The 18,410-nt window shown below is 43.9% G+C and overlaps 1 protein-coding gene across 7 annotated transcripts in view; it reads left to right on the top strand.

The window, feature by feature from the left end:
• Positions 1-17,702, top strand: part of SMOC1 (SPARC related modular calcium binding 1) — a 138,510-nt gene extending 120,808 nt beyond the window's left edge. For 3 of the 7 annotated variants that reach the window (XM_057420121.1, XM_057420118.1, XM_057420122.1), the window contains exons 11-13: positions 5,098-5,345; positions 11,484-11,534; positions 14,297-16,524. In XM_057420121.1, coding sequence (XP_057276104.1) covers positions 5,098-5,345; positions 11,484-11,534; positions 14,297-14,313 — 316 coding nt within the window. In that variant the 3' untranslated portion in view covers positions 14,314-16,524. Of the gene's footprint in view, positions 1-5,097; positions 5,346-11,483; positions 11,535-14,296; positions 16,525-17,296 lie in introns of those variants that run through there. The other 4 variants (XM_057420119.1, XM_057420125.1, XM_057420124.1 and 1 more) reach the window with 4 other exon arrangements.
• Positions 17,703-18,410: the final 708 nt, after the last annotated feature.

The raw sequence follows: 18,410 nt of genomic DNA, 5'->3' as shown, positions 1-18,410 counted from the left end.
TGCATTCTCCATAATGAATTTGGACTGTGTAGTACTCTTTTGTTTAGTCTGAAGACAGCTCAATTTTTGTTGGCTTCTTGATTCCTTGGCTACAGGAAAGGAAGAATAATAAAACAAATACAGGATCCTTTTGCAGTTCCATTAGAGTAATCCTCTTTGATTCAAGCCATGCTCCACCATTACAGCCTTTAACTTTAGAATAGAGAACCACAAAGAACAAGGAAGGGAGCGTAAGAAGTGGAAGCAGACCAAGAACAATTCTGAATTCTACCTTATTTTGTTAAACTCATCATTTTCCACCACTCCGTGCAGGCACCTTGGTGAACATAATCAATGCCATCATAGGCATTGACTGATAGGGTCAGTCCTGTCATTTCTTTAGCTTTGCTGTCATCCATTCTTCATTCAGCAACAGCACCAAGCAAGGTATACATCCTTGCAAAATATTTTCAAGTTGTAGAAGCTTACTTAACTCCTGTATACATCCTGATCTCAAGCATACCTTGTGTGTCAGCAGTGGAAGCTGGGCTTACATTTTTTTTCTACTCTGTTACTTCTTCTTGCAGCTTCTTGTGCATCAGTGTTCTTCCATCCTGGAATAGCTCCCTCTGGTTTATAGTCTCATCAGTCCTGTTAGGCAATGTCAGGCTGGTCTTTCCTCCTCCTGTCTCCACTGCTATAGCTGCTATATAAAGTCTGTATTACAAAATAATAGGTTTTCTAAAGATCTTCATACAGTTGATCATCAACTGGGTACTTCAGAGATTGCAACCTTGCTTCCTGTCAAAGCAGCGTTCTGTATTAGGATTTTCTGTCACTGCAATAGTACTCTGGGTCCATGCAGCCTGTGCAGTCGAATGCAGTGAGGCTGCAAGTGTTCATAGAGCAAAGGATCAGCTTTGGCGGGAATGGACTTCAGTTTGCTTAGTAAAATTTGATGGGACATCTTACACAATTCAATGGAGGATAATGTGGTTGCACACTGTACATGGTTCTGTGTGTGAGTGATGTCTGACATTTGCTGCTCTTGTATACTTTACCCTATATCCCTCCCCTTCTTCCATGCTCCTTCCCACCAAGTTAATTCCTCCTTTCTTGAAAGGGCCCTCAGGGGCTGGAAAGCATTATGGACTGCATACAAAGTGCATATTCAAGCTGTCTATTTGATATTTTGGCATATTCTTCTCTCTCTGCTCTGGAATTCAGTGCAGCTGCGAAAGTGCATGTCCTTGTTTTTCATAGCCTCTTTGCTTTCTGCCTGTACCTGAGTTATAGCAGATGATATGAGAGTGTTCTGTGGGAGTATGGAAAACTTTTCTACTAGAAAATAGTAATGTTAGAAATAACAGTATTTTAACCCACAAATTTCCAAGCAAGCCACCTAAGAAATAAGTATTCTGCTATGAGGGAGTTGATAGCATATTATACAGGAGGAGAAGCAAAAGCCTACTTAGACAAGACTATATATTTGATGCCAGCAAATTTGAGAAAGCTGAGAGAGTAGCTTCCCTGTCAGGCTGTTAATGACAGCCCATGCTTCTCTTCATTGTTGCACTGTGGGTGGGCTTGTGCTGCATAATAGAGCTAAATTTGCTGGCTTATGTACAGAAGCAATCCAGCAATAGCAGGTTAGATTTGGAAAATCAACTTGCACAGAGCTCTTCAATTCCCCAGCGCTCATTCTTTAGGATTGATTGTTCTGCCATAGAGTGCTAAAGAGGAACTCTCAGGAAGAAAAGTAAGTACAGCTATAATGTCATCAGCACAAGAAGACTAAGGTGGCCGTCTGCATTTTAGTAATGTTTGTCTTTACTTGGTCTTACAAAGCTGCTACAGCACTGGATTGAGAGACTGGAATTCGGTGGATTTTTGTGTAACTGGTGTTAGAGAAAGAGATGATGTTTTACTGGGAGTTGAGAATGTACAGTTTTGTTCTTTCTTGTTTTTTCTGATTTCTTTATGGTCTGAATGAGTAGAGGGGCAGCCCAACAAATGAGGTTGCATCTGAGAGCCGATTTCTTTCTCTTGCAACAGCAATGGAGAGGTAACAGAGGGGAAATTCCTCTGGGAATACTCCTGCAAAGTCTGTGCTTGCAGGACAATTAGAGCCCCTAGATTTATTTCAGCTGAGCTAGCAGGTATGGTTGTTGTCATGGCACATCATCAAAGCTAGGTGGCTTAGCACCTAGCTAATGTTACTGTGACATTGCATCAGTTCACGTTTCATGTACAGTGCAAAAGCATATTGCGTGGGCAGCCATCAAAGTCAAGATAGTTAGATACGGTGCTGTAACTTCAGCCTTCTTTATTGTATCGTGTAATTTCACAAGCCAGGGGACATGGCTGCACTGAGATGATGTGTATCTTTCCTGTGCTGGGATTCTGGATGATAATCAGAAAGGGCAGGCAACCAACTCAGGAACTGCAGTCCTGCTAAGCCAGCCAAAGGAAGTGGTAAAAATGCAGAAATGGCTGCATCTTCCTTCCTCCTACAATCACAGCAGTTAAACTAATTCCATTTAGCTCCATGAGGATGTTGCAGTTTTCAGCATGAGCTCTCAGCATGTTTGTAATGGCAAAGATTGACATATCATCACCTCATGAGTCAATGTATTTGTATTAGCCTGTGGATTACCCTGATTTTCTTTATGGAAGTGCTGAAGAGAGCTATACTGCCTCTCTTTGTATCTCATAAGAGCTCCTCTTTGGTGTGTACATGAAAAAGAGGCACTTCTAAGTCCTGCTTCTGAGTGTCTCTTCAGGAAGTATTAAGAAGGTTGTGTTCCTGTGTGTTGTCTTTCTGCTGTTGATTCTAAGATGCTCTGCTATATTCTCCATTTCTGCCTCTCCAGTTCCTGTTGGCCTTCAGGAAACAAAGGACAGACCAAGGTGTGGATGAGGTGAATCTTGCATGCAAATGCTCAGGATTTATTCCTCTATCTCAGCAAAAGCAGAATATTGTCCCTTGCAATACAGAACTTCCCTGTGGCTGTTGGAAGCATGCTAGTCTTTGAATGATAGCCAGCTCATTTCCAAAAGGGAGAGAAGCCAATGGCTGTGTTCATAAATGTCATAAAAACAAGCAACAGGATGTGTTTTTATTTTCTCCTGTCATCGTGGTCTTTGCATACAGTTTCAAGGATCTGAAGATTCCGGGCACTCCCTTAGCTTTCTTAGGAGAGTTTTGCAATTTCTGCTTGTCCATAGGTGGGCTCCAAGGGGCTTGCCTTGTATTTTGGCTTCCAAAACTAAGCCAGACTTATTCCTAACCTCTTCTTCCTCCCTCACAGTGTTTCTCCCACTGTGCATTGACCAGATGCTGTGATTAAATACCAGGCTGCTTCTCAACTAAGAATTAAATGATGGAGATAGCTTCAAGTAAAATATTGGTGAAAATGTGCAATTTATTTGCCTCTCCCTACTGTGTATGTTTATTGTGAAGACCCGGATGTCTCTGGGTAGGGGCTACCTTTCTAAATTGCATTCTCATTTGTAAAAGCTATATGAGAAGGTTAATGGGGATCTCTGTTCTCCACCTAAGCTCCAGTGCTTGCTTGCTTTCTTGCTTTTTCGGGTTGCAGACTCCCCTTCACTAGTGATTTAGTTTACCATGGTGGTAAGGTGGGGCTTTTATTTTTCAGACTTCATAGCTACATTTTAGAGGCAAAACTAGTCATACTGGAATGTCAGCAAGAATTTTCTCCCTTCAAGTTCTGAACAAAGACATTTTCAGTGACCATTTAAATATCAATCCTACCAGTTTCTGAAACAAAGTCAGTGACAGTGTGAAAGTGCTTTTCTTTTAAGGTACTTGGGTTCTTATTTCTCCATCAGCTAGAATGCCCCCGACTCACACCAGAATCTGGCTGCCTGCAGCATGCAACTGTCCTTCTCTCCTAGCTGGGGAAGGAATTTAGGCAGCATATGGAGAAGCCTTCTGGAATAAGTCAGAGCAAACAGTGCCAGTGTAGCATGTCTGACTGCCTATCCACTAATTCCAATGCACTGAAATGCTTTACTCTTCGGAGGAGACAGGCTTGAGTCTCAGTTTCATTTCAGCGTCATTTCAGTGTTCTCTCTTGGCACACTCACCACATGGACAACAGACACAATAGCTTAGTGCGGTTCTAAAAAAATTCTTCTTTAGAAAGAGTTTCTTCCCTGGTTCTTGGTATCACTGAGGGATAACCCCTTTCCCACTGCTGCTGCAGAGCACTAGTCACCACTTAAATGATATGACATAACAGTGTCTGTTCAGTGATGGCTTGATATTGAATGGCAACATTCTCTATCCATGCATCTTCAGCTGTTGCTTTTCCTCCTCCTCCTCCTCCTCTTCTCCTCTCTGATACTATCTATTGTTATCTAGAGTAAGAAAATGCGAGCCAAATATGTCAAATTTGTAATATCATGACAAGTAAGAAATGAAGCAAACTGAAGTTGCCAGTTCCATAGTATTACTTTTAAAGGATTTGTGGTGCTTGTCTGCTGTGGAATTCTTGTGTATAAATCAACCATGTGAAAAGCATTAAATATGCTCAAAATACAGCACAGGAGTTCAGATCATATAAATAGATACAGCAAAATGTTGCATCTTGCCAAGGACGTTTTCGAATATTGAATGTGGCTTGCATAAAATAAATTTGTTCCCTTTCTGAAGTTTAGAAATGGAAGTTTCTGTGTTGCTATCACAGAAACTACCATGACAGCAGACACTCATGGCTGTTCTCCTGGTAACTTGAATGGGAGCCCAAGGGTCAAAAGCATCATGGAGATTGCCTCTTGCCCTCTAAAGGGGATCCTTCTGGGATTAGGCAGTTTCAGCAACTAGGGTGAGGAGAACCAGAGCTACTGAGGGTATCCGTCTCCAGGAATCTCTTGGCTCCAATTGTCAATGCTGAAGGACATTTTTAGAATAAGTTAATCTCAAAAGAGCCTAACTAAAAGGAGGAGATTGTAGTACCTACGTATTTTGCCTGCTCTAAATATGGCACAGCGTGTGTCTGACTCTGCAAGCAGCTCTGGCTCCTGAGCATGTGCTTGACAGCGTTGGTGAAAGCACCTGCTTGTCGGGGGCCTGTGCTTCCTCTGTTCCAGGTTCTCCGAGCCAGACCCCAGCCACACGCTGGAGGAGCGAGTGGTACACTGGTACTTCAGTCAGCTGGACAACAACAGCAGCAATGACATCAACAAGCGGGAGCTGAAGCCTTTTAAGCGTTATGTGAAGAAGAAAGCCAAGCCCAAGAAATGTGCCCGACGTTTCACTGACTACTGTGACCTCAACAAGGACAAGTCAATCTCACTTCAGGAACTGAAAGGGTGCTTAGGAGTCAGCAAGGAAGGAGGTGAGTGCCTTTCCTTCCCCATTGCATGCGAACAAAAGACTGACCTGGAGTTACAGCAAACTCAGGAGCTGTTTTTCTCCTACGTGATTCAAAATTGCCCCAGTTTGTGTGAGAAAATAAGTGGAATTAATACCCTGCCATGTACATGTAGTTAGTTATTTGTGTTAAGGCTCTGTCTTACGTCCCTTACCACAGACCTTTGTGCTAACCTCTAGACAGAAACAGGGCAAAAAGATGAGCCTTGCCCAGAATCCTACTTGTACTGTAAGAAGTCCTTGGAAACTGTAGTTCAGATCAGGTCCCTTCTGAGTAATACACTGGTAACAATATTCTGTTGTCTCAAACTACGTAGGCTGAATGATGTATGAGCCAGCACAGACCCAGTCATTCTCCAGAGACCCTGCTGACTAGCAGAAATAATATTCATTTTCATTGCTAAATCCAGCACACAGGAAGGTGGATGATGCAGAGGGAACAATTCAGAAAGCAAGCACATGGCTATACTGTTGCCCTATTTCACAGTTAAATTACATTTTAAGATTGGGGTATAAAATAGGGCATATTAATAACATGTTTTCCCTTCTGTTTAGTGCCCAAGGAGCCAGCCCACCCTCCTTCCTTTTCTTCCACTTTATTCTTCACCTCATCTTCTGTTGAGACCTGACCAAACTGATATTTTTAGAAATTTTATGAATTTAAACTGTTCAACCCAAATTCAATAATTATCAGTCATTCTTGACTGTAGACAGACTTGCTTGGCAGGAGAAGGCAAACAGGGAGATTCCAAAGGACTAATTTCCTGTGCAGGTGTTTTGGCTGGATGGAGAGCTCTTGTTATAACTGTTGTGCCAGTTGGGAAGGGTGGGTAGCTTTCTTTCTCCAGGCGTAACCTTACCTTAGTCCTTACTTCAAGTTTAACATGACTGGAAAGGGAATCAGCGCATTTGGGTGTTGGGAAGTTGCCTTTTCTAGGTGCTTTGCAAGCACCTTAGTTATCATAATATGCCTATTGCGTTACTTGTCAGCTGTGAGAAGCATTCAGCTTCCCTAGCTCAGTGGAAGTTTTTTCCTTGTCATTGGTACCTTGCTGAGGAATGACATACCAAAATAGCAACCGTGTTCCTTAATTTTATTACTTTCCCAATAAGATGAATATGCCAAATGAGTTTTATTGCTATTTGGCCCGGAATAAGGCTTTCTGGAATCTGCTGACTTGGCCAACCACGTGTTCAAAGTGTAGTTTATGGAAGGTAAAAAAAATAAGGGTGAGGATGAAAACGTGAATCTTTGAGCCTGTGTAAAGGGAAAGGAAAGCAGTGAGACAATGTGAGTGCCTGATTGCCCAACTATTTGTTGAGAGCACAGCTTGACCTTTCATGGTTTATTCTCTTGCATGAGGACAGGATTGTGGGCAAAAAGGAGCTCTGACCTTATACTAGGTACAGCTCCACATACATACTGAAGGCCTGAGGGGCCTTGAGGATCAAAGATAAATGGCCAAGTTATTTGGAAGGAGGACTGAACGGGGCTAAAGGATATTGAGGGCTAAAAAGCAGTGGAGGAGGCAGAGCAGGGAGCAGGTACTAACATGCAGAAAAGAACTGAGGGAGGTTCTTAGAGGTTCAGTAAGCAAGTTTGTAAACGGATGTTTTTTAAGAAGGCATGAATTTGTGAGGTGGTAGATGACATGTTGGCTCTGCTTTCTAGTCACAAGAAACTAAGAAATAACCAGTAGCTTACCCTTTCTCCATCTTTCCCTTATCCTCATCATTGGTGTATTTAGTCAATCAACTAGTCTGTGCATTTGCTGGTCTGTTTCTTTCTCTGTATCATGGCCTCCAAACATCTGCTGGGGCTGAGGTCACTGGGGGTGCAAGCCAAGAGCTAGTTAGGAACCTTTTTGATGACATACTTTCACTTGTAAACTGCCAGCCAGATGAAACCAAAACTTCTCATGGAAAGGTTTCTATTTCAACAAAAGCTTTGTTGGAAAGTTTTTTCTTGTCTGGATTGGATGAGGAAGGGTTGGAGGGAGACAAGGAAAATCATCGTTTCCCCTTGATATACTTCATTTCAAATGAACTTGCCTCAGATGTTCCAAATCCTGGTTGGGTATCCAGCAGCGTAAGGACTAAAAAGAAATGGGTTATCATTCCAGGTGAGTGTGCCTCCTGCCAGGCAAACTGAACACTTGTAATGATTTTGAAAAGAATACAAATTTTATGGGGTTTGGGATGCTGAGGAAAATAAACTCTAAGGCTTCTGCCTTTGTATTTTGGGTCTTGTTCTTGGTGTTGGGTTTTTTGGTTTGGTTTTTCGTTTTTGGGGGGGGGTTTGCCAGCTTCATCCAAACGTGGAAATAATGTTGTGTGAAGGAAGCACAGGGCATAGATAAATCAGCACTGTTATATGCCTCTTGAGCACTAGATGGTCTAAATAAGTAAGATTTATGTGGAAGGATTCAGTTGGAATATTCATAAGGACCAACCTGAATCTGAGCTCTTTCCAACTTAGGATCAAACCTGTCTGAGAAGCATAGTTCTGTCTGTCTTCCCCTTCTCAGCATGTTCTCTGATGCCTGTGGTAACCTAATACGTGATGCTGCCAGCCAGTGATTCTTCAATCAGGAAAATAGTTACCCAGTCTGCCAGCAACCCTTCCTCTTTGCCATCCTTATGATGACCCAGAAACTTACTGGGAAATCTGCTAGGTCTGGTGGCCATTTTGCACAGCTCTTGCCCATCTGCTTAAACCAGATGTGTTTCTCTCAGAGGTAACTCAGATGGAAAAATGCCATTCCTGGATCTCAGAATGGAGTAGCCACATACAGCCAGCTGCTTGAGGACTTGCAGAAGCCTGCCAATGGTTTCTTAAATTGTGGAAGAACAGGAGTGGGGAGCTTGTAGCTTGGAGCACACCTGAAACAGTCTTTGCCATCATTTGATCTAGAATTGTCTGTTTGAGGAATTGTGGAAGGAAAATAGACTGATTTACAGCCTGTTTAAAGTTAGTATTCATCAGTGCAGTCTGCACAGCCTGAGTTAAGGGGGGAGCAGCCATCTGTGATCTAAGAGCGAATTTAGCTCTCTGCATTAGTCAAAAGGCAGGGTCCTTGAGAAGAGGTAGACATGCATTTTAAAGCTTTGCTGGAACGTTACTGGACCCAAGATTAATTGGATTTCAGAGATCTTGGAGAGGAGGACTGCAGATCAGAGCAAGGCTTATACTGGTTGTGCTGGCTGCAAAATGCTGGAGCTGAGTTTTGCCTCTATATTCTTCCAAATTCAGAAGACAAAGTCAGCATTTTGTGCCTGCCCAAAGACGAGCTAAGGGATTAAACCGCAAAGAAGTGTCCCTCCACCAGCTGACAGAAAGTTTCCTTCTGCCAGTTCAGATCCCGTGATTGCTTTGCCATCCAAGAGCGTGTCAGATGGTAGGTGTTGGGTGCGTTTCACAGGCCGTGAGGACTTCTGGAACCTAGACACATTCTGTGCCAACAGCCAGCTACCAAGAGTACAGTCCAGAAACAGGATAAAAATGTCTTAATTAAAAAGAGAGAGAGTGTGTGCATGTGTAATTAAACAGCATGTCACTTTCTACTGGAGCTGGGCAAATACTACAGAAAGAAGGAAAAATAATGGACAATCTAACCAACAGATTTAATTCAGTGATGTTTGGGACCCTTCTTACTGATATCTAGAGAAGTAACTGATTCTCTGCATGCTTGGGAGGCTTCTGGGAATGAAGATGCTCCACATCACTGCTGTGTGAGCAGCTGTGTGGTAGCAGGTAGCAAGGAGCAGTCACCTGGGAAAGGCCTCTGGACTGATGATGGTAGAAAGCTGACAATAGTGTAAAAGGCTATAAGAAAACTGTAACCAGGTAATAACTGAGTTAATAAAAAGGAAATTCATAGGGCATCTAATATATGTGTGTGTATATACATATATATATAAAATATATCTAGCCTAGTAGATTAGAATGTAAACGAGCTCCACTGATTCAGTGCCTGGTTTTGTTTGCTTTGTTCAGATATCCCCCTTTGGAGCTCAGTAGAGGGGCTATAGTTTCTCACCCTTAATCTTGAGGGAAGTTACTGATGGTTATTATGAATCAGGACATCTTTATTGTGTTGAGCACACAAGGTAAGGCTTGTGGTAACATGTTCCTCCCCCATCAAAGGTTAAAGCTTTACTTGGTAAGTCTGATTGTTTCTACCTAGAAGAAGCTGCCAGGATTTCCCTGGGGCTCTTCCTTTTGAAAGACACCTGGCCTAATCCAGCATGGCTAGAATTGTTACCCAAAATAGCATACTTGTGAGGCTGAGCAAATACTTTGCATTATAAAACATTCTCAATGATGGAATGTTACTCTATAATACCCAAGGGCTTCCCAGGTATATGTTAATAACCAATTGTCACTATCTGCTATGTTCCTTCCTGTCTTTCATGTCAACGTTATGCTTGGTGTAGTGTTGTTTTTGAGGGGTTTTGATTTCTGTAAGTATACATCCTGGCGTGTGTTTTATTGAAGGCAGCTGGCTGAAGGCAATACTCTGCCTTTGGAACGAGAGGTGATGAGCTTCAGGGTAGTTTCCCAGCATGGATGTATGGTGCCACAGCAAGCACAGAGCCCTATGAAGCTGCCCAGGCTGGAGTATCCCTGCCATTTTGAGGATGCTCCCTACCTTTTGCATCAACTTACCTGGAGCTCCCCACCTCTTTCTGAAGACAAATAGGTCTCATTCACAGCAACGCACTGTAGGCTTAGGTGCACTGAGTGCAAAACATGGGTTTTTGGATGTCTTCTTGTGTACCTGGCTGTGCTCGGCCCCCGGCCCTTGGGGCAGCCTGGCCAGAGGGTACCATGGCTCATAACTGCCTGGAGTTTTATTGCCAGCTCCCTGGGAGAGTGCCAATTAGCTCCAGAGGAGTCTGCCTCTTGGCAGCAAACCTCTGCTTTTTATACATGGGTACAGAAATAAGTGAACAATGGTTCCTCTGATCTCACCAGGGCAGATGGCCGATCTGAGGTTGGCATGTGGGGACCTTGAAATAACTCACCATGTTTATACAGTTTCTTTTATTAACAGTCTCTAAAGCCAACAGGTTATGCTTTGCAACCCACTTCAAACTTAGCCACTGCCACCTTTCTTTCCCCCTTTCTTTCCTTTCCCAGTGGTTCTGTTTCTGTCCTGCTCTCCAGCTTCCTGTCCCCCAAGGCTTCCCCAGTCCGATCCCTGCTCTCTGAGCTCATCTTGCTCTTGCACAGAGCAAAGTGTGTTCTCGCTGCCAGCATGCAAAGTACTTAATGTGCAAAGAAAGCTGTGCAATCAGGTCAGATGCACATATACAAATCAAAGATAGGCTGGGTTGGAGTAGAGAGTGGCAACAGGCTTACTGCTTCTGGCAGGGAGCAGGAGCTCCCATTTCTAGCTAACCCCTCATCTGAAATCAGACCAAGCAGCTAGCAGGAAATGTGACATGCTTTCTAGACCTTCTGTGATCCCTAGCTGATGTCTACTACATGCTGTCTGTACCCTGCACATGGTAGGAACAGGTTTACTGTTGAGGTGAGAGCCGTTGTTGTGAGCTCCATCTGGTGTCTCATGATGCAGTCACAGCTCTGCACTGCCCCTGCCCTTCTTCCAGGTATGAGTTCAGGTCTTTGATTTTAGGCACCTGTTTGATTGTTTGGTCCAAGGTAAAGATCTAGTAAATTTGGGCTACCTATATTGCCTGCACCTTCACTCTCTTCTGGCTTCCCCCTTTCTACATGACATTTTGCTTGCTGTTAGCAAAAGCTGTTTTGAGAAACTTCATGGCACTACTTGCACTCTTCCTTTCTTCTTCTTCCTCCTTCCACAGTTTAGTTTAACCTTGTAATTGTTACTTCTTGCCCACACCAAACCTCTGGATTTCATGATGGTCAACTACTACAACACCAGGTATTTAACGTCTCTCATCTCAAGCACGTTAGTCTGACACTTGAATGAGTCTTAAGCAGTGCTGGTAGGACTTGCTGTGTGCATGCTCAGAGGAGCTCCTTTGAGCCTGCCCTCTGGCAGCAGACAGTGGGGAGGCTCCTTTGTCATGCCACGGCATTTATTGCCTTTAATGTGGTTCTTGGATTTTACAGGTAGCCTGAGCAGTTTCCCCAGTGGAAAAAGACAAGGCCTTAACCCTTTCAGTGAGTATCTTGTCAAAATGTTTCCTTTTTGTCTGTGGTAACCATGTGTCCCAAAGTTCATTCTCCCCTGCTCTCCTATGTTCACGAAGACCAATATAGAAACAGCTGGAAGACGTTGTTCGCAAGAGATGTGAATGTACTAACACACAGCTGCTGCATCATCTCAAAGTCCAGCACTTTAGTGTCTTTAGCCAGGGTACTTTGCTAAGGAATTAGAATGGGATACTGCAGCTATTGGATCAGCACTCTCTTTCCCTATTCTCACTGCTTCTATCGAGCAATGATTTAGGTAACATTTTTGTTTATATTACTCCATGGACAAGTTCCCATGAAGACTCTTCTCTGTCCCTGTGAAGGTGTCTCCTCTGTATTTTGTGGCAGTAAATCACACCCTTTCATCAGGCTTTATTTGATTTGTTTTGCTTTTAGACCTGCTGCCTCATGGTTTCATTGGGTGCTTCTCATTTTGGACTGTGAGAAATAGTGGGCTGTTCTCCCCTGCCTATCTTTCTCCTGCCACTTGCTGTTCTATAGCCTCCAACATATGTCTAGTTAGACTCCTTTTCATGTTGAGGTCTTCCCATACCTCTTGATATTCTCCTTACTTTTCTGGGTACCTTATCTGGTCATAATGAGATGGGCTCAACCAAGAACTGAACATAAAGATCAGCTAAACCTTATACAATGATGTAGTGATGCTTCCTAGTGTGTCTTTGGTTCTGATCATGTATTTCATTTTTGCCTGCTGCTAAAAGCTGAGCGGAGGCATTCAAATATTGCATAGGACAAGAAGTAACAGCCTCAAGCTACAGCAGAGGGGGTTTAGACTGAATACTAGGGAAAATTTCTTCACCAGAAGGGTAGTCAGGCATTGGAACAGGCTTCCCAGGGAAGTGGTGGAGTCACCATCCCTGAAAGTGTTCAGAAACCATATAGATGAGGCCCTCAGTGATATGCTTTAGTGGTGGTCTTGGCAGTCCTGGGGTAATGGTTGGACTTGATCATCTTAAAGGTCTTTTCCAACCTAGTTGATTCTATGATTTCGTGATTCTGTACTATGGCTGCAGCCTATTTCTTAGTCACTTAGTGTAGGACAGGTCATCCCTACTCCCCACTCACATACCATGTTGCATGTATAGACGTTGAAGTCAATCTGCTGGTTTTATGAGCTGGTTATTGAGCAATGTGAGTGCCTTTTCCAGAGCTGTGCAGTCAATTTAAAATCTGGAATAATTTTGCATTTGACATCGTTCGGCCCCCATGGCAGGGCATGTCAATTAACACTGATCCCAGTGAGGCCTGTCTTTCTCCTTCCAAGAACCAAATCCATACTTCTGCCTTCTCTTCTACATGTTTTCACCTGTAATTAATTCACAGAGCTCTTGCTCTGATCCTGTAAGAGCTTTGACTCTTTAAGAACCTTTGATGAGGGGCTTAACAAAAGCCTCCTGAAGAAAAAAGCATGGGGATGTGCTGTCATGGTTTAAGCCCTGTTGGCAAGCCAGCCACACAGTCTCTCTCTCACCCACCCCCCACCCCCACCCCCCACCCCCACCTTTTTGCCCTCCCCCTGCTCCCAGAGGGAGAGGGATGGGGAGGAGAATCGAAAGAATGCAACTCCCATGGGTTGAGATAAGAACAGTTCCATAACTAAGGTATAACACAAATCACTGCTGCTACCACCAATAATAACTATGATAAAGGAAATAGCAAGGGAAGAGAATACATCACCTCACCACCAGCTGACCGATAACTCGCCCCCCCCAGCCCGACCAAGCTCTGACCGATACCTCCTCCAACCCTGCTGTCTCCCAGCCCTTCCGGCTCACTCCCAGTTACCTCCTGGGCATGACGTGCTGTGGTATGGAATACCTCTTTGGCTAGTTTGGGTCAGGTGTCCTGTCTCTGCTTCCTCCCGGCTTCCCCTCCTCCCTGGCAGAGCATGAGGCTCACAAAGTCCTTGCTCAGTCTAAACATTTGAGCAGTAACTAAAAACATTGATGTTGTCAGCACTGTTCCCAGGCCGAAAGTCAAAAACACTGCACTGCACCAGCTACTAAGAAGGAGAAAAAATGACTGCTACTGCTGAACCCAGGACATGTGCATATCTGTCTGAAATGCCAAGCAGCACCCTTGCACCATTCACTGGGACGCTAATAGCTCAGCAGGTTCCTGGGACACCCAGCTCCAAGCATTCTGTATCTCCACCACAGATTCAGTATCTTGGTAGGCTTCAGAGTGCCCTGTGCAGGCAGGTCTCTAAGAACTATGGAGCAGGGAGAGCACTGCATTGTGCTGTTGCGGAGGTGGGAAGAGGTAATGAGAGGTGGCTCGCCTGCTAGGGGTGGCTATGGCTCATGGAGGAGATAGTGGCTGGGCAGCCTGGCAGCAGCATCAGCTATGGCAGGTGGAAGAGCAGAGGGAGAGACGTTGCACCAGTTGTTTTCCCAGACAGCATGCCCATGTCCAAGGCGGGGGAGGGAGAGGAAAGTTGTGGTTTATGTTTAAAAACAATTTGGTTCCTAGGCCTCCATGTGATTCTTTCAACACTCTTTTCAGCAAGGCTGTCTCACTAGCCTCTGGCTGTTTTCAGCCTCACAGCTTACTCTGGGATCTCAGCCTTCTGGGGTCACGGCTGCAGCAGAAGCTGTACTGCATCTTTATCAGTCAGGTGCCCCTTTGGTTTTAATTTGTCTTTTTCTCCTCACTTTCGCTGCTTCTGTTTTGTTCTTTTTTCCCTCCTTATCCACCCCACCTCTCAGTAGGTCGCCTGGTGTAGCAGCAGAAGACAGGAAGGGAAGGCAGGAGCCGACCCAAAGGAAACAAAGATCCAGCAATAGACGGACAGACACCTTGCTGCTTGCAAGCAAGCATGCAGCATCAGCAACATCCAGCGTAGCAGAAGTGGCACCCAGAACGTTTGCACTTTTTAATAATTGGTTTGGGTTTGTTTTTAATTGCTTTTCAATGCCATTATCTAATATTTTGGAGAGTGGGGGGAAGCAGAATCGTGTGTTTTTAAAATTGGAACAGCTACTGATGCCGTAAAATTGAGTTCACTGGGACTCAAAGAAAGAATTTTATATACTGTATATAAATATATATGTAAATTGTACAGTTGTCTTGTACAGGGGTTGGAGTCACTGTTCCGTTCCTTCCTTTGCTTTTGAAGGCTGTTAGGGTTAGAGGGAGACTTTGCATGTAATGGATTACAGTACTGCATTCATTTCTGCCACCAAACCATCATTCAGTTGCAAACCTTAACACCCACATGCAAAAAGGAGCAAGTGTGTCAGCATGGCATGTGGTTACAGATGTGCATGAAGTGCCCAGGTACTAAGTGCTTCCTGGGAGCAGCTGAATCCTTCTTTTCTTACTGTAAAGCCCTGTGCAACTCACAAGCAATTGGGCTTTTGAGACAGCACAGATTTCGCCTAAGTATTGGTGTGCTGCTTAACATAGGGATAAAAAGGGGTTATATTAAGGACATACAAAAGTAGTTTCTGCACCTGTTGCAAGAAGTGAATTGCTAGTGCATTACTATCCAGGCTCAGAAGACATGCTCAGCAAGGATGTACCATGCCTTGGGGTTCTAACACTGTAGGAGGAAGTAGGAGCCATAGGCCTAGTAGAGTCAGTGGAGTGAAGTCTTGCATCTTCCTCTCTGTCAAAGTATTCATCTGTATCTTGTACAACAATAAAAATATGCGAGGCCTGCTAAAAGCAGCATTAGCTTTCCTGTTGCTTTGCTGACAGTGCAGAAAGACGCAATCATGCTGCTGGTCTCCAAGAGTCTGGTTTACTTAATGTTTCAATACTACAGCTTGGGCTATGCTCATTAGTGAAGACCTGTCTGCAATGACTATCCTTGTCTTTGGTGGTTATGAATCCCAAGCTCCTCTCCTGCATAGTGGTGTGCCTGCCTAGCTTAGAATGTCCACTTCAGCCTGTGCACTGTTACCAGTGCCTCCCAAGTTATCACACCCCAGTGTCACAAAAATAGTGAAGACTTGAATTGAGGAGCCTGGTGTTCTGGGAAGCCACAGGGTCTATTTCAACTACCAGCAGTTTTTCCAAAGTAGTTTCTTACTTAATCTCAGATACAATTGTAAAGTCAGCAGTAAGACAGGGACACCGGTATTGGCAATCCTAGGTTTGGACAGAGTGTGATGGGCCACAGTGTTTTATTTTGTGCATTTCCAACCACTGGCAGCACTTGCCTGTTCATAAGAAATGTTCTGAGCAGCCTCCCGCTTCAGGCCTAGTGGTCCTTGTGCCTCTCATCTCTGTAATCAGAGATGATGACATGCCATGCTAATATGAGATCATACCAACAATTTCTTGTAATAGCATTGCATTACTGTAGAGAGACTGGGCTTGTTCCTTGAGGTTTTGTTGCTTTGGTAAAAGATGTTGTACCACAGCATCTTCACTCTGGCATGATATCATGATGATAGCATGACATAAATGCATCACAGCAGGAGTGTCCTGATGCAGTAAGTTAATGCCTTGTTGACAAACCAGAAAGTTTAAAAACCAGAAAAACTAAACAAAAAATCTTTCAATAAGTAACTACTTAGTGATAACTCTTCATTTAGGAAGCAGATTTGAGCTAAATAAAGCATTTGGCATGGTTGAAAACACCTCTGGTAATCTCTGAAGTATATATCACAACAACAGACTATAAAGAAGTTATCTTCTTAGCAAGAGCAGATCCTGCTGCTGGATCTTCATGGTTTCTCGCATACAATGTATGTGCTCTCTTGGCCTATAAGATCCTATCTTCTTGATTGCATCTTCTCCTTTTAAATGCCCAGGGCACATCTTTTGTTTGTTGAAATGATTTGGTTTATTATATAGTTAGAAATACCAGCGTCACTCATTAATCCTATTGTAGGAATAAAGAATGAATCCAACTGTAAAACAAACAATACAAAACCCTCTCCTTTTTTAATATGCTAGTTTGAAGAATTAAAAGCTGTGGCTGCTGGGTTGGTGTTTTTTTTTTGGTGGGTTTTTCTGTTTTGTTTGTTTTTTCTTTATGTATAGTTGCATCCTTCAAAAACAGCCAGTTGGATGCCAATAGGACTTCTGTCAGCCAGCCACTGGGGCAGGGCAATGCTCCACAGGAGTGCCAAGGGACTGCAGAGCTGCTAAAAGTCACTACATCTTTTCTTCTGGAAATGTCAGTAAACCAGCCATCCAACAGCCAACTCCCCTGCCTGTCACATAAATCCTTCTGCACACCTCCTTTATCTCACCCTTATGTCCTTCCCCTCCAAAAGCCTGTATTCACATGTAGTTTGCAATTAAAATTGCGTCAGTTCTTCAAGGAAGCCAAGCAAGGCATGGCTGTTGATGCCAGCTTTGGTACTGATGTGGATTCATGTTTCTATGCTCAGCTTTATGGATGGATTGAAGTCCAAGCGTTATAATGCTTTCCCCTTCACCTTCACCAAACAAGTCAAAGGCTCTGCTTGTACACTGGCAAGCAAGACCCAACCAGCATGACTGTGTAATGTCCAGACAGAGGTTAGGTTATGTGTTCTGGGTTTGTTTATTGGACAATCATGCAGACAATACCGTCCCTGATTCATGCAACCTACCCTGTGAGCTTTCCAAACAGCCTGTACTCATCAGAAGAGAGCAGTGCCTCCACTCCCCACTTCCCTTGTTACTTTTATTGCCAGATGTTTGGCTGCCAGGCTAAACCTGTCCTTATCTATCAGTGGTAAGCATTCTTCTCTGCCTTGCATCAGTAGCATCCTACTGAAGGTGGGGCATGGGGAGTGTCAGCTTTGTGCCTGGAAGCAGACCCTGGGCATGTCTCTCCTCATCCTCAAAGTCCTCCTTGGCCTCTCCAGCTCTGCTTTGAATGACAGCTGAAAAACAGCTGGAATAGAGAAGAGAACCAGGGCTCCATTGTGCAAGTCATCTGTTCTTCCTGCCAGAAGCAAAAATCTTTCCTTTTTTGCTGATACACCAAGGACATGGTGTGTTGGATGGAACTGCGTTACAGTGGGATTCATCCATGTGAAGGCACTGCTTTCCATGGCCTGAGTTTATATTGGACTTACCCTGCCCCAGCACATTTCTGCCTATGGCATTGTTTGTTAGACTGAAAGGCATCTGTTTGATTTTGGTTTTGTAATAAAATAGATAACTTTTGCTCCAGTGTCTTGTGGTGGTTTCTTGTTGAATCCTGATTTCCAGAACTTCTCTATTCCACATGATATTGTGACCTACACAGTGCCAAAGGAGAGGGAAGGGGACTTTCCTGCTTGTAGAGTCATGTGTCAGTCTTTGGTTGGGATCTGAGTTCACGGGATGTTTCGCTCCTGTGTGTAAGCCTCCAGGATAAATTAAAACATGTCCCAGAGTACTGCTGTGTGGTGACAGCTCCCTGAATCTGCCCAGGCTGCTTAGAAAGGCTGTGAAGCTTCAGCAGGAGAGTAAGAGTTGACCTCAGAAGGTGGCGCCCACAGCAAAGTGCGATTTCATAGCACAGTCTCCCTAAACCAGGGCTTGAAGACAGGCACTGCACCTCACATCTCCTCATCCCCTTTCACAAGGGAGCCTTCATACTTTTGCAGGTCAGGCCTCACAAAATGGGAGCTTGAAACAGTATCTTCTAGCTGTTGTCCAAAACCTTTTAATCCTCACAGATGACAAATAAGCTATGCTGGGAAGCTGCTGCTATTGTAGAACATGCTTTTTTTTCTAGGCTATGGAGAGGTAACATTCATCAGAGGCTGCAGCACCAGGTCTGTGATGGAAAAGGCCATGAACTGTTCCCATCAAACAAATATGACCAGTTCTCTCATCGCTATGTCATTTCACTTGATCACACGTGAATCTTTTACAGTTAATAAGGAG

This window comes from Pezoporus wallicus, unplaced genomic scaffold (genome assembly GCF_028554395.1).
Source record: "Pezoporus wallicus isolate ANWC-B61680 ecotype Strahan unplaced genomic scaffold, APGP_CSIRO_Pwel_v1 contig_5418, whole genome shotgun sequence".
Lineage (NCBI taxonomy): Eukaryota > Metazoa > Chordata > Aves > Psittaciformes > Psittacidae > Pezoporus > Pezoporus wallicus.
The sequence above is the reverse complement of the archived record's forward strand: the minus strand, read 5'-3'. Positions and strand labels throughout refer to the sequence as shown.